The sequence below is a fragment of the Arvicanthis niloticus genome, chromosome 21, assembly GCF_011762505.2.
Source record: "Arvicanthis niloticus isolate mArvNil1 chromosome 21, mArvNil1.pat.X, whole genome shotgun sequence".
NCBI lineage: Eukaryota > Metazoa > Chordata > Mammalia > Rodentia > Muridae > Arvicanthis > Arvicanthis niloticus.
The window spans coordinates 41,479,431-41,494,057 of NC_047678.1; the positions used below are offsets into that span (position 1 = coordinate 41,479,431).

The 14,627-nt window shown below is 48.1% G+C and overlaps 1 protein-coding gene and 1 pseudogene across 16 annotated transcripts in view; one reads left to right on the top strand and one right to left on the bottom strand.

The window, feature by feature from the left end:
• The window catches only part of Ulk4 (unc-51 like kinase 4), a 290,769-nt gene that overhangs the window by 253,717 nt on the left and 22,425 nt on the right, over positions 1-14,627 (bottom strand). For all 16 annotated transcript variants that reach the window (XM_076917962.1, XM_034484051.2, XM_076917954.1 and 13 more), the window contains exons 16-18: positions 13,252-13,433; positions 11,838-11,884; positions 7,517-7,595 (exon numbers count right to left, since the gene is read on the bottom strand). In XM_076917962.1, the coding sequence (XP_076774077.1) occupies positions 7,517-7,595; positions 11,838-11,884; positions 13,252-13,433 (308 nt within the window). The remainder of the gene's footprint in view (positions 1-7,516; positions 7,596-11,837; positions 11,885-13,251; positions 13,434-14,627) is intronic.
• LOC117693611 (mitochondrial import receptor subunit TOM20 homolog pseudogene) lies at positions 8,132-10,670 on the top strand (annotated as a pseudogene).

The window sequence follows — 14,627 nt, forward strand, 5'->3', positions numbered from 1 at the left end:
CCAGAGGACAACTTTCAGGAATCAGCTCTCTCCTTCCACTACATGGGTCCTGGGGATTGAACTCAGTCTTGGTAGCAAGCACCTCTCCCTGCTGAGCCATCTTGCCTACCCCAGTGATACATGTGGGACTAGCACATACCTGCTCACCCAAGCAATGTTGCTCAATGAAGCCAAGTAAACTTTGTCATGTTATTAAAACTGGGTCTCTTGGACGTTGTAATCATCTAAAACTTACAGCACCAAGACCCTCACATCAATACCACAGCTCTGAGCCTGTGAAGGTGGAGAACAAGAGAGCCTGTGCTACCCACTTGTTATAAAATTCTTAAAGACTGGACCTTCAACTCTTCCTCAAACAGTGGGCCTACAAGAGGCTTGTTTTAAACTGCATTTTTTTTTCTGCTTTGGGGATCTGTTCTTACAGTGTCCAGCAGATCCTTCAACCCCCGAGTCACTCTCCGTGTTACTTTCATCTACTACAGCATCAAATACAACGGCTGCCGAGGCTCTGGGGACACTGCATTCAGACTCCCATGCCTTCCGATGCTCTGAGAACACAGCCCAGGTGCCCTCAGACCCAGGCAACCATAGACAGCAGAGCCAGGCAGAGCCACAAACACAGGAGTGACACTCACAGTCCACATGAAAAATCAGGAAGTACATCCTGTAAGGATTCTTGCTATAAGACATTTAATGCAAAAGTGACTCTGGATGTGGCAGTCCTCCGGTAACAGGAACACTGGGGCTCAGCACAGACACAGAGCAAGAACATTTGCATATGTAAACACAACTGTGGTGATTCAACTCTTATTACCAAAAGAAGTGGAAAGGGGTCAGAAGTCTCATTGGTACTGAAATTAACATATATATATATATATATATATATATATATGTTAATTTATATATATATATACATATATACACACACACATACACATACACACACACACACACACACACACACACACAAATGTAGAAGAAACGGACCTGTCCATGCTCCTGAGACCTTTCACCTGATAAAGGGTCTGTTTACCAGGACAGGCTATGGCCACTGCACTGGCATGCCCATTAGACCCTGCGGCTGAAGACACCACACACACGCAGGTCACAGAACATGCGGAAATCAGATCAGTGCTGATGGGGAAGCTTCCTCCTGCTATGTCACTGTCATTGTACCAAGAAGTACTATGCAGACTGCTGAGGGATGGGGTCGTCATAGTCTCACCCAGCTGTGAACATTTGACTGTAACAACAACCGGCACAGTGAGCTTCACCTGTGGGTGGAATGGTATTAGCATGAATGTTAGGGGACAACCAACCTCCTTCTCTCATTGGCTTAAGGGCTTGATCCACACACAGAGGAAACACATGCCTACGTCTACACATCTGGACAAGAACCCGTGGTGGAGAGCTCACAGTCCCTGCGAGTGAGCCTGCTACTATTAGTTTGCTAATGGACAGGATCCAAATGCCTTCTAAATACTTAACTTTGTAGCCGTGCGTTAGTGAGGCTCTTGACGGCTCTTGCCTTCATCGGAGAAACTTCTTTTTTGCAGTGGACAGCACTTAATTCCGAGGCTCTTGACTGGCCAAGGTGGAGAAGGCAGGTAACTGTGGAATGCTCTACTCTAAATGGCCGATGCATCACCCCACACCCCCACACCCCAACACACTAAGGCTCATCGTGCAAGACTGGGTGGGGAGTTTGTCTGAGCCAGGGACGGGACAGGACTGGATAGGACAGGACGGGACGCAGCTCTCGTGGACTCACAACACCTGTGCCTGTCTGCACAGGGTCAAGCCTGTCAGCATTCTGGCTTGGAGTGGGAGGGCTCATCATCCCCCACCCCACAACTCAGAAGCTATGGATACATGGTGGCTTTGAGGACCAGGAGAGTCCGTGTTCTTATTGGTGTGACCCCTGGGTAGGCCAACCCCACTGCAGGGTATGGTCTCATTAGCACACAGACTGCACAAACTGGACTTCATAGGACTTAAGAGAGGTAGGGGAGACAAAGGCAGAAAGCTAGGAATGTACCGCATTGTCAGAGAAGTAATGAAATACAGTGTTGTCTGCTTAGTTCATGCTTTTGGGGGCCTTCAGTACCTGTGTGTCCTGACCCCACCAGATTCACTGATTCACAGATTCACTAATTGTACACATTTTCAGCAGAATATAAATACAAGCTTGTTAGCTAGAAGAATCTAAGGACAGGTTCACTGAAATTAGCAACCTCGGGGGCTATAAACGATCATATCCAAGGTCAGGCTGCGAGCCAGGCCGTCTCAGGAATCTTCAGGCCCACATGCCAGGTCCACTGTGGCCTTTGAGAATTTTCTTCCCTTTCTGGTGCATTTTTAGTCTGTCACATTTGCCCTGTACTTCCAAATGTCATTTCTTAGTTTTACTGTAGGGAGATGTTGGGAGATTTATATAGCTATACTGCCATAATTAGAAAAATGCATCACAATCAGGATATTTATAATAATAAATGCTACATAGAAAAATTGTAGAAGAAACCGGATTCATGTGTATATATGAAGTGCGGGTATCCCCCAAAATGTGACACTGCTCAGGCCCCAAAGGAGTGTGAGGCAGGAAATTAGGTGACCTGTGCAAAGCCAAGGCGAGGGCCCAAGCACGGGCTGGGAGAAGGCTCAGCGCTCGAACACACCCACTGCTCTTCAGGTTTCATTCCCAGTACCCACACCAAGTGGCTCACAACCACATGTAGTGCCAGCCCCAGGAGATCCAAAGCCCTCTTCTGGCCTCCAAGGACATCTCTACTCAGGCACGATACACAAATACACATACATAAAAATAAAATTATGTAAGTCATATCTATGAGTAAACTGATATTATTGTCTTAAAAATATCTCAACAAGAAAGAAAGTGAGAACAAAGAAAAAGAGAAGGAGCAGCAGGGAGACAGAGGAGAAGCAGCAGCAGCAGGGAGACAGAGGAGAAGCAGCAACAGGGAGACAGAGAAGGAGGAGCAGCAGGGAGACAGAGAAGGAGAAGCAGGAGGGAGACAGAGGAGAAGCAGCAGCAGGGAGACAGGAGAAGCAGCAGCAGGGAGACAGAGAAGGAGGAGCAGCAGGGAGACAGAGAAGGAGGAGCAGCAGGGAGACAGAGAAGGAGGAGCAGCAGGGAGACAGAGGAGAAGCAGCAGCAGGGAGACAGGAGAAGCAGCAGCAGGGAGATGGGATCAAACGTTGGCCAAGAACTGACGGTGACTGAATGAACCACCTCAGTCTACACACTTGAGTTTTATGTTTGCCATCTTTCAGTGTAGAAAGGTCAATGAAAGAGTTAATCTGGGCTGTTGGTTTAGAGGTTCACAGTCACATGTTCAGTGTCCTAAAGCATCCACTGCCTTCCTGGACTAAACACAAGGACAGCACCTGAGGACTCGTCCTGAGAGTTGTTGCACGCAAGACCCAGGAGGACGGGCTCCATCAGCATATTAAACGGCTGCATTCTGAGGAAATCCTATTAAGAAGCCAAAGAAGAACACTCAGACACTCGCAGTGGAAGCTTGGCCAGCACCGTCCTGACAGCAATAATGAGGTAAGGGAAAGCCGGGTAGGTCAGAGTTGCAGAGACCTGACCTCAAGAGCTCTAAATCTGGGGCCCACCAGCAGCATTCCCACAAATCACAAAGGCAGCCCTCTTCTAGAAAGAGTCTGCCCTCTTCTAGAAAGGCTGCCAGGGATTAACCTTCAAATGCAAACTATGACCAATGCAACTGCAAGATGATTCTAAGGAGAAACTTCTAGACAAGAAGATGAAACCCATACCTGTGCCTGCCAAGCCCCTGACAGTCTGAAGACAGTCAAATTTACCAGGGTTTCTTCGGTGTTTGACTGCCCCCTAGTGGCTACTAAAATTGACAAAGCCAATTGCTTATAACAAAAGTATTTTAAAGTACATAAAAGAAATAAATTTAAAATGTACACAGAGCCTGGCATAATGACACAAATCTTTAATCCCTGCACTTGGGAGGAGGAGGCAGGAAGATCTCTGTGAGTTCGATGCCAGCCTGATCTACATACAAGTCCCAGGTGAGCCAGGGCTATATAGGGAGACCTTGTCTTTTTTTTTAAAAAAGTATGTAACACACACACACACACTGTCACGGTACCAGTAAGGTATCTCTAGAGTTATTTCAACTCACAGTGTGAGCTCTCCATTATCGAATAAAACTGAATTCACTCTATGTGTGCTTACTTCAAAATAGTCTCTACCCAACAGCTACACACACACACTATTTCCTTCTGTCGAGTTCAGGACTATAATCTGACAGCCAACGTCTGCCTCTCCCTAGGAACGGCTGATCTGCAGGACACGTGGCAGGTCAGGATCCCTGAGTTTGGTGACCAGCTGACGTCTGCTGGCACCTGAGGTTTCCCGGAGTATGGGTTTATCTCTCACACTGGGGACAGCTGTGTCACGGTGACCAGGCATGGAGCGTGCTCAACCTTACCTCAACACTGTATACAGTATTTTTCATTTTGGCCAAATAGAATATTCTATTAAATTTATAAAATATGGGGGCAGAGGAGATGCCTCAGTAAGAAAATTATCTGCTACACAGGTGTGTGGACCCGAGTTAAGATCCACAGTACCCATATAAAAATTAAACAGTCATGTGACCCTAGTACTGGAGGTACAAAGACAGGCTTGGGTACTGTCCTAGTTAGGGCTTCCATTGCTGTGAAGAGACACCATGACCAAGACAACTCTTCTAAAGGACAATATTTAATTGGGGCTGGCTTATAGTTTCCGATGATAATCCATTACCCTCATGTCAGGAAGCAGGGCAGCGTCCATGCTGACATGGGGCTGGAGTAGTGGAGAGGTCTACATCTTGTCCTAAGGCAGCCAGGAAAAGACTATCCTCCACACTGGGGGTAGCCTGAGCATACGAGGCCTCAGAGCCCTCCTACACTGTGACACACTTCCTCCAGTAAAGCCACACCTCCTAATGATCCGGTCCCTATGGCCAAGCATTCAAACACGAATCTATGGGAGCTGAACCTACTCAAACCACCACAGGTATAAATCCCCAAGCTACCGACCAGCCAGCCAGTCAGTGAGAGACCCCGTCTGAGAAGGCAAAGTAGGGAGGAACAGTGGAAGACACATGGCATCAACCTCTGGCTCTCTCTCTCTCTCTCTCTCACACACACACACACACACACACACACACACGTGCACCTAGCATATACACATACAAACACATACACTACACACAAAAACAAAGTCATGAGGGAAAGCTGTAAAACAGGAAGTGAGAAAAACAGAGTTTCCCAGGCCTCTGCATCTCATCTGAATAAGCACAGAAAAGCAGAGCCGCACAGCGGAAGGCAGAGGAGCCAGGGGCGTGGCCTGAACCTAGGGGTGTGGCCGAAGCATTGGGGACGTGGTCGCAGTATAGCCCAGGAAGTGATGGCCATGTGCTTCGCGTGGGCAATGGCAAGAGAAAGTGCTGAGAGGACCAGCCACGGGTATGGAGCAGGAGTGAGGCAAGCCCATCACAGGGGTGATGATGGGCAGGTCCCAGGTGACTCAAGATGTCCTCTGCACAGACCCCCAGGGGATTCCTTCAGTGGGGAACTTTCGATAGCCAACAACACAGAGAATCCCTAGCACGAGACTGCACGGAAATAAAGGAAGCTTCCTAGCTTCCCCCAATCATGTCACGAGGGAGCCCTGTCTTCAGACTCCAGTGACATCTACCTGCAGACATCTCAAAGGGAAAGTGAGATAGGACAGACCTGGCCGCAGCACCTCTTACCTCACTGATGACCAGGGTTGATTTGGCTGACCCGGTTGGCAAGGTGGGTGTCCCCATCCCCTTCCTCCCTCCTGAAGCCTCTGTCAAAAAAGAGGACCTTCCCCATAGAAGAAGACCAGGCTTCAGGCAAGTGTATGAATACCTGAGCTCCCAGATGGAACGCTGTGGGCATGAGCAGCCACAGCCTCTGGGCATTTCCCGGTACCCAGATGGGTCATTTCGTGGCATGTCCCACTCATGTCCATGGCGAGCATGTCCCACTCATGTCCATGGCGAGCATCAGCCATGAGCTTCACTCCAGCCCAGAAGCTGTCAGTGCTGCTGGTGAGCACGCCCCACTCCATCCATCTTGCCACGTGTGGGGCTGGTACAGACAACACTGCAGGGACACGTGCCTCCACATGCCACATGCAACCCAGAGCTGGGGGCCAGCAGACAGACGATATAAGGATTGCAGAGAAAGATGTCTTCAGTCCTGGGAGAAACAGCAGGCCTTCCAGAACAGCCATGCCCACTTGCATTACCTCCAGCAGCCCATGGAAGCCACTGCTCCCCAGTGTTTGCACCAACATTTGTAATTGTGTGGAGTTTTGAGTTTTGACAACATGGCGACTACTCGGCACATCGTGCTGGCTTTCATTCGCAGGTCTGTGACGGTGCAGCAGTTTGAATAGTAAACCTAGAGTTCATTCTGCCAGGCTTCTGTTTTCAAATCTTATCACAGTGATTAGCAAATCTGTCAACAGTCATCCAACGGCAAGTGAGAAACAAGACTAGGTATGGGTATGTCTGGGTAGGTGAGTGAGGGCTAGCCTAGGTTGTCTACCTAACTGGATCTGGAACCAATTATGATGCGAGCCTCCAGGAAGATTAGGTTAAGTGTGGTAAGAGCCACCCTAATGCCATCTTCCCCAGACAGTCCAGCCATGAGGCCCTCAAAAAAAAAAAAAAAAAAAGCGTTTACTTTTTGCCTGCCCATCACCACAGCTTGCTGGCTCATCCATCCTGCTGCTGCTGCTGCTGCTGCCGCCACCGTCCCAGGCTCAGATCAGCCATTCTGAGCCAGCCGGGACTGTTACATCACAGACTGCACACAGCTGGGGCAGCCACATGGTGGTGACAGGCCGAGAATCTCTGAGAAGCCATATAATCCTTTCCTTCCCCCCCCCCCCCCCCCCCCCGTTCTCACTTCTTTGAGTCAGGTCTCACTGTGTAGCCTTGGCTGGCCTGGAGCTCCCGTGTAGACCAGGTCTGCCTCTGCTGGGATGAAAAGCATCACCACCACACCCTGCAAAACCCTTCCTAATACCACGTGTGTCTAGCACGTGTGGACCCTCAGTGAGACTCCCAGCACCAAAATAAGGCAGGGGAGGATGATGCTGATTCCAGAAAATGTCTTCAGTACACAGAGAACCTTCAAGCACAGGACTCACCTGACAGGGAGCTGCTGTCTCGGGACAAGGGGGAAAATATTAAATTCAGCGTGAAAACCCAGAAGAGACTGACTTAAGTATGAACCGTGTTTTAAAGCAGTCTGGGCCTCTGCTGCCTCCAGCAAGAGGTTAAACTACACATGAAGGCCCGTGTCTCACAACTGCACAACTCCTTTAGATTAGAACTAAATGAAGGTGAATGAAAGCTATGTGAGCTGAGTCATAAAATCAAAAGCAACCTTTCCTGCCACACATAAACGCATCAGCAATGAAAGACATCACCTCGATAACAGGCACGTTTTCCTGAAGTTCTGTTGTGTGCAAGGCCAGCATGCCGACCACCCGAGCAACCTTGGACCGTCTAGAGAGAAAGAAATACGGGCATCAGTCACCACTACCAGACACCACATACGATGACCTGATTCAGCTGTAAGATCACGGTGAAGTGAGGCTGGCAAGAGGGCTCAATGGGTAAAGGAGCTTGCCACCAAGTCTGATGACCTGAGTCCACTCCTGGAACCCGCATGGCGGAAGGAGAGAACTGACTCCTGAAGGTTATTCTCTGACCTCCACATGTACACGGGAGCATGCACGTGCACACTCACTCACACAGACTGTGACAGTGCAGGCCCACACGCAGGGAAACCCCCCTCGTGGGCATACGGAACGGGAGTCATGGTATCAAAGTTTAGACAGTTTGTGATTTTTAAAAACCTGGAGAATAGAAAACCTTACAACTGGAAGTCTTATGAAAGCTTTTCTATTTTGCTTAATTTTTCTCCTTTATTTTATTTTATATGTATCTGGTTTTGCCTGCATGTAGGCATGTGCACCCTGTGCGTGCAGTACTCAGGGAGGGCAGAGGAGGGAGTCTGATTCCCGGGAATGGAGTTACCGATGGTTCATCCCCAAGTCCTCGGTGAGAGCAGCTGGTGCTTTTGTAACCACTGAGCCATCTCTCCAGTCACTATTCTTCTTATTTTTAATAAACACTAGCTTTAATGAGGTGGCTTTGATTACCTCATTGGACATTGATAAAGTATTAAGCAATGCTTCAGAGTGATTTTAAAAAAATAATGTAGAAAAGTCATGTTGATAAAACTTTCATTGGGAAAAAAGATGCGAATGTAGGATGGAAAATGAGGGTTTGGGGGAGAGTGGGGGAGAAGGGAGAGTGGGGGAGGGGTGAGAATGGGGGACAGTGGGGAAGGGGAGGATAAGAGTCGGGAGGACAATGAAGGGGGAGGGAGATGAGGGTGGAGAGGACAATGAAGGGGGAATGACCAAAGTGCATTACATGTCTATGAAATTGTGAAATAATAAACAAAATTTTAAAACATTTTTCTCATTGAAAACTAACATAGTGAGGAACTGAGATCCAAACTCTCATTGGTCTTGGTTTCTGGGGGGGGGGGGGGGGGGGGGGGGGGGGGTGGTAACCTTTATGGGATTCAAGTGAGGAAACAATTCAGACTCAGAAGTGTGGCCAGGACCAGGTGTCCCACCTCCCTGGCAGAGCCAGCCCTGACAGGCCTCAACTCTCTGCTGGTTCTTTGAGATGGGAATCTTATAACATGGCTCCCAGGCTGGCCTTGATCCTGATTTTCCTGCCTCAGCTTCCTCAGGGTTATAGGTGAGTGTCGCCATGCCTGGCTACTTCTCTGTGTCTTACACATCAAATAAGAAAAAATTTAAACCATATCAAGTAAGTCTCACAAACAGAAATGTACAAGAAATCCCCTCTCCTTGATGAAAGCTGACTAAACACAGACCCTCAGGAGTCTACTGACATGAGAGATTCACTGACTTGCAAGATATCCAGAAACCAAAAGAAAGGCTGGAAGTGGAACAGAAACCCCATGTGATCCAGAGAGATGAAGCTGACAGAGTATGGTGGAAAATAACCCTCCTGAGAGCCGTTGGGAAGAGCAGGCCTTCAGGGGAGGCCCGAGATATCCCCACAGCGAGTGATCCACACTGAGGAGGAACAGGGCAGGGGCAGGAGCCAAGTCTGTGGTTTCCGGTCCTGGAGCTGGGGAGGCCTGTGAGGTCTGGAGGACAATGGCCCCCTTAGGCTCATATGTTTGAATACTTTGTCCCTAGTTGGTCAAACTGTTTGGGAAGGAATGGGAGGCGTGGCCTCAGTGAAGAAGGTGTGTCACAGGGGTGGGCTTTAAGGTTTCAAAAACCCATGCCAGTCCAGTTAGTGTTCTCTGCCTCCAACCTACAGATAAAGATATGAGCTCTCAGCTGGTCTTGCTGCATGCCTGCCAGCTTAACGCCATGTTCCCTGCCGTGATGCTCATAGATTCTAACCCTGTGCTCATGTAAGCCCCAAAGAAACTCTCTTTTCTGTAAGTTGCCTTGATCCTGGTGTCTTAACACAGCAATAGAAAAGTAACTAAGCCAAACGAGAGATGCCAGCTTTAGAGGAAAGCCAACCAAGCCACTGAAGCGGTCAAAGCCCGAACACCCATGTAAAAGTCAGACATGGTGATGTACCCCACACCTGCACCCCAAGTGCTGTGGCAGACAGAGACAGGAGTGTGGGAAATGGCCTCAAGTTGTCAATAATATTAAAATCATGTGTGTTGTGGGGAGAAAAGACACGTAAGATCACGCCTGCCTTACTAAGTTTGGTTTTCTATGTGTAGATATGTAGAGCAAACTTGGAGACAGAAAACGGAAGACCTGAAAGTAGCATTTGAAAGAAAACAACAGGCGGCGGAGAAGGACCTACTATCCACTCACTCGGTGGGCAGGGTGGTGCACACCTCTAACCCCAGCACTGAGGAAGGCATAGAGCCAGGAGGTCCAGCCTGGGCTATACAGTAAGACACCACCTCAAAAACAATGTTTTTAACCAATTAAAATAACCTTTTTTTTTTTCAAATTTAATTCAATTTAAATAGTAAGGGGGTTTTAAACAGTGCTAGAAAAGATTAAAACCAAAGCCGCCTGAGTGCTGTGATTAGTCTTGGCGCTAACCACTGCTTGGTGGGCTGAGGCCTGGCACACGCCCCAGCCGAGTGAAGAGGGCGGGCCAGAACAGCGCCATGGCCATGGGCGTGTGCGGTGCTCTCTTCGTGGGTGCTGCATCTACTTCCACCACAAAAGCCAGAGTGGCCCCAACTTCAAGAACGAGGAAGAACAAGCTTGCTAAGGAGAAAGAAGGACTTTCCAAGTTACCCAGCTTAAAAGATGCTGGCGTTGTTCAGAACTCTTCCCTGAAGAGACTCAGCTTGGTGACTAGGAGAAAGGTGTGGACCACCTGACAAACGCAATCAAGGTGAGCGGGCAACCTCAGCAGCTGCTGCAGGCGTGCCCACAACCAGTGTTCCAGACGCTTCCGACCAAACTTCCCACCATGAGTCAGGAACTTGTAAGAGCTCAGAGCTTGCTGGAGATGACGTACCATGAGCCATCAACAAAGTAACTCTCAGTTTAAAATGACTTAACAATTAGCTTCGAAGCTGATTGGCTCTGGGGAATAAGGGCAAATACCCTCGTTATGAACTGTCCTACGATGAAATCTACCAAAGTTAGTGTGTGTTTTGAGTAGATCCCTTGTTTTCCAGTGAAAAGTGCTTTGGTTGAGATTTTTATTCATTATCAAAATATCATGAATTTCATTTGTTCTTAAGACATTCAATGTAAATACATTAGAGTATTACTTGGGTAAAAACTCCCAGTGATCAATTTTAAAAGATTGAAAAGGAGTATGAAGGACAGTTGAATAATGCACATTTTAGAGGTTAGTAGATTTTATCATAAGTCATAAAGTTGAATAGATAATTGTTTGTAAAAAACTGAGCACTAAAAGTCTGCAGACAAAAAAAAAAAAAAAGATTAGAAGTACTTTCACGTCAGCAGGGGGCGCTGCAGACCAGGAAATGACATCCAACAAACAGCAGCCCAGTTCTGTTAGCAGAAAGAACAGCATTGAGATGCAAGAAAAACTTCCCTCCAAAGCCTTTCACAACCCCAAGGCTGTCCTCTCGTCCCACCAACATGGAGGAGAAACTGCTGTCACACCTCTGCCAGCCTCAGGAGCCATGCATTCCATCATGAGTCTCCAAGGTGGCAGATAATCCCAACCCTCTCCATGGTACACCAGACTCTGTCTTCTGGCCCCACAGCCTGCCAAAGATCTACTGAGTAGATGAGGACACAGCCCCACTCTACGGATGAGAGCACTGAGGCTCAGTGAATGTGATTTGCCTGGAAGGGTGAGGTGGGACTGACCTGGGATCCCAACCCTACACTTCTGTATCCCATATAGACTCCTCCTAGAAAACAATTCTATCACGTGATCAAGGCCATAATCTCATGGGACAGCTCCTGCCACAGGAGGCAGGCACAAGATGAAAAACCCCAAAGGCAGGTAGATCTCACAATGGACACTCAGAAAAGTGACGACCTTCCACGTTGGGGCAACAGGCGGTGGCTACTTTCATGTCTTTACGCTCCCTTGTGAGTGGTAAGTGTCTCGTGGTGACTTCAGGTTCACCTTGGATGATTTAGGGACTGTGCTCATGGTGAGGTGTCTGGCAATAACTATAAAATCACAAAGAATGGGCTTTAAAATATGAATGTTACTTACATATCCCAGTTAGGAGCTATTCGCAGATGCTGGATTAGCAACTGGAACTAGAATTTAAAAAAGAAAAACATCACAATGTAAGTCTTATTCAGAATAGCATCCAAAGCAATCCATGAATTAACAGGGAAATTTACACGCTGGGGTGAGAATCCCTCCAGGGAGGTGACCACTGACGGACATGTAACCTCAGCCAGTGTGCCAGCAAGATAAACATAAGTAAGAAGTAAGAACCAGGCACTGGAGGGACGGCTCAGCAGTTAAGAGCAGGTGCTGCTTCTGCAGAGGACCCAGGTTCAATTCCCAGCACCCACACAGAGGCTTACAACCACCAACCATCTGTAACTTCAGCTCCAGGGGATCTGACACCCTCTTCTAGCCTTCAAGAGTACCTGGTATACATACATACACACACACACACACACACACACACACACACACACAATTTAAAAATAAAATGAATCTTTAAAAAATGAAGAACAAGATGTTCAATTTGTCCTATTAAATCCTCTCTAGTGCTTAGCTCCCCACCCCTGACAGACACACACACAAGCAACCTTCACAGGACTCAGGCACAACATGAACTGAAATGTATTCAGGCTGACTGAACTCAGGGACCCAATAAAAAGTGTCACTGTTGCAACTTCCAGAGACTGGCTTGAGGAATTCTGCCAACCCTGGCAGTTACCAGTGAGACCCACCAAGGAAGAATTCTCCCAGGAGAACAGAGTGAAAGCTGTAAGGTTTCGTGTCCTTTAATACGATAGAAACCTTAGCGTCTATCCAGGTGACCAGGAACAGGAGACCCCTGAGTTCACACCAGGCCCACCTCTGTGGACAGATACATCTTACCACAGATACAACTGCTCCCGGTGAACACTTAACAAAAATGTCCACAGTTCAAAATCATCCATACACCTGCTTCAAGGAAGGAGTTGAAGATGATTTTCCAGAATCTTCATGAGGAAATGTTTCATAAAAAATTAATCACTTTATTCTTTGTAATTAAATCAAATTACAATTGTAACCAACAGGACCTGGTGGCACAGGCTTATAATCCCAGCAATTTGGGAAGTTGAGGCAGGAGGATCATACAGTCAAGATCTGACAAAGCTACAAAACATATTCAAGGCCTGTGGAACTCAGTGGCTCAAAAAGTGGTCAGGGATGTGGTTCAGTGGTAGAGCACTTGCCTAGCCTGGGTAAGGCCCTGGGATCCTCCATTCCACCACAAAAAAACCCAAAACCTTTTAGTCCTTGGTCTCTTGTTTATATTCCCTGTCCCGCTCTAGCTGCAGGACCAAGCTATACCTTGCTAGGCCCCAAGCCTTTGGTCACCTGTCTTTGAAATACATAGGCCAACCACATGGGGTGGGTAGTGGGTCTCTGGGATGCTCGTCCACCCTGCAGTACCTACCAGCGGGGAATGAAGCAGCCTGGTGGCCACCTCCTTGTGAGTGGCCACCACACACAGATAACACAGGAGGTTCAGCTTGGCCCGCAGGGCCCCTGTGCTCTTCTCGCTGGAGTCGATCTGGGAGCACACCTGCTGCAGGAACTCATTCCAGTCTTGGTCCTTGAGGACCAGCAACTTCTCCGCTGTGGTAAGAAGGAAGGAAGCAGAGGGAGCAGAGGGGGGTGGGTGTGAGGTGGAAAGGGCTGAGCAGACAGCCAGTGAGAAGCAGAACACAGAACTCAGGACCGGGAGGAGAATGAAACAACACATGACAGTGTCAACAAAAAAAGGCACCACCCCCGTTCTGAGGAGACGCTCTACTCAGCTGTCCTCTACCCTGGGAGACTTACTTAACCACGTCAGTGAACAACTGCTAAAATAATAATAGTAATGATGATGACCATAATAATAATCTTTTCAAGTCAGAGAGCTGGGGAGACGCTTGAGGACATGAGTTTGAAGCCCAGAGTCCACATAAAAATGCCACACGTGCAATACTGGCAGCATGTCTAAGGATACCTCTGGGGCCAGCCTCCAGCACACGTGATCACACTTGCATGTGCACCTACCCACCTGCACCAGCTATATCCACACGCATCTACACACAGTTTTACACGTCTGGCAAAATGACTGCTAAGCACATTCAGGTCAGTAGGTCGACTGGCAAAACCTGGAACTTCAACTTCCCACACAAACCGAAGACAAGCACCAGAACTGGCATCTAAACGTACAGATTTTAGCTTATCTCTATCTACAGACAGAAAACTTACAAATGTTCTCTCACTCTCAGGGGAAGGACTGAGTGATTTCCTGGGGTTCACAGGTCAGGGTTCTTGGTGCTGGCCACACTGTGTCTCTGCTTCACCTTGGTCCCTCAGAAGTATCTCTCCTTGACACTTTGTTCTTAGCTTGTATCCACACGTGAACTTGACCTACACACTTTTAAGTTGGTGTCTTTTTAACTGTGTGTCTATTTTGGTAGCATGAATTTAGTCCCAATCATAGCCTGACTTCGCCACAGTGGAGAACTGGCCCACTAAAAAGATCAACCCAAAGTATATCAAAATTCCTGAGGCTCCCTCCAGGAAAGACTTTCATGGGTAACAGTCAGACACCATCCAGACAGGGGTGAGCTACCCAACTTTGCTCTCCACTGTCCTGGTCTGTCTGTCTGTCTGTCTGTCTGTCTGTCTCTCTCTCTCTCTCTGTGTGTGTGTGTGTGTGTGTGTGTGAGAGAGAGAGAGAGAGAGAGAGAGAGAGAGAGAGAGAGAGAGAGAGAGAGAGGTTTCTCTGTGTAGCCCTGGCTGTCCTGGAACTCACTCTGTAGACCAGGCTGG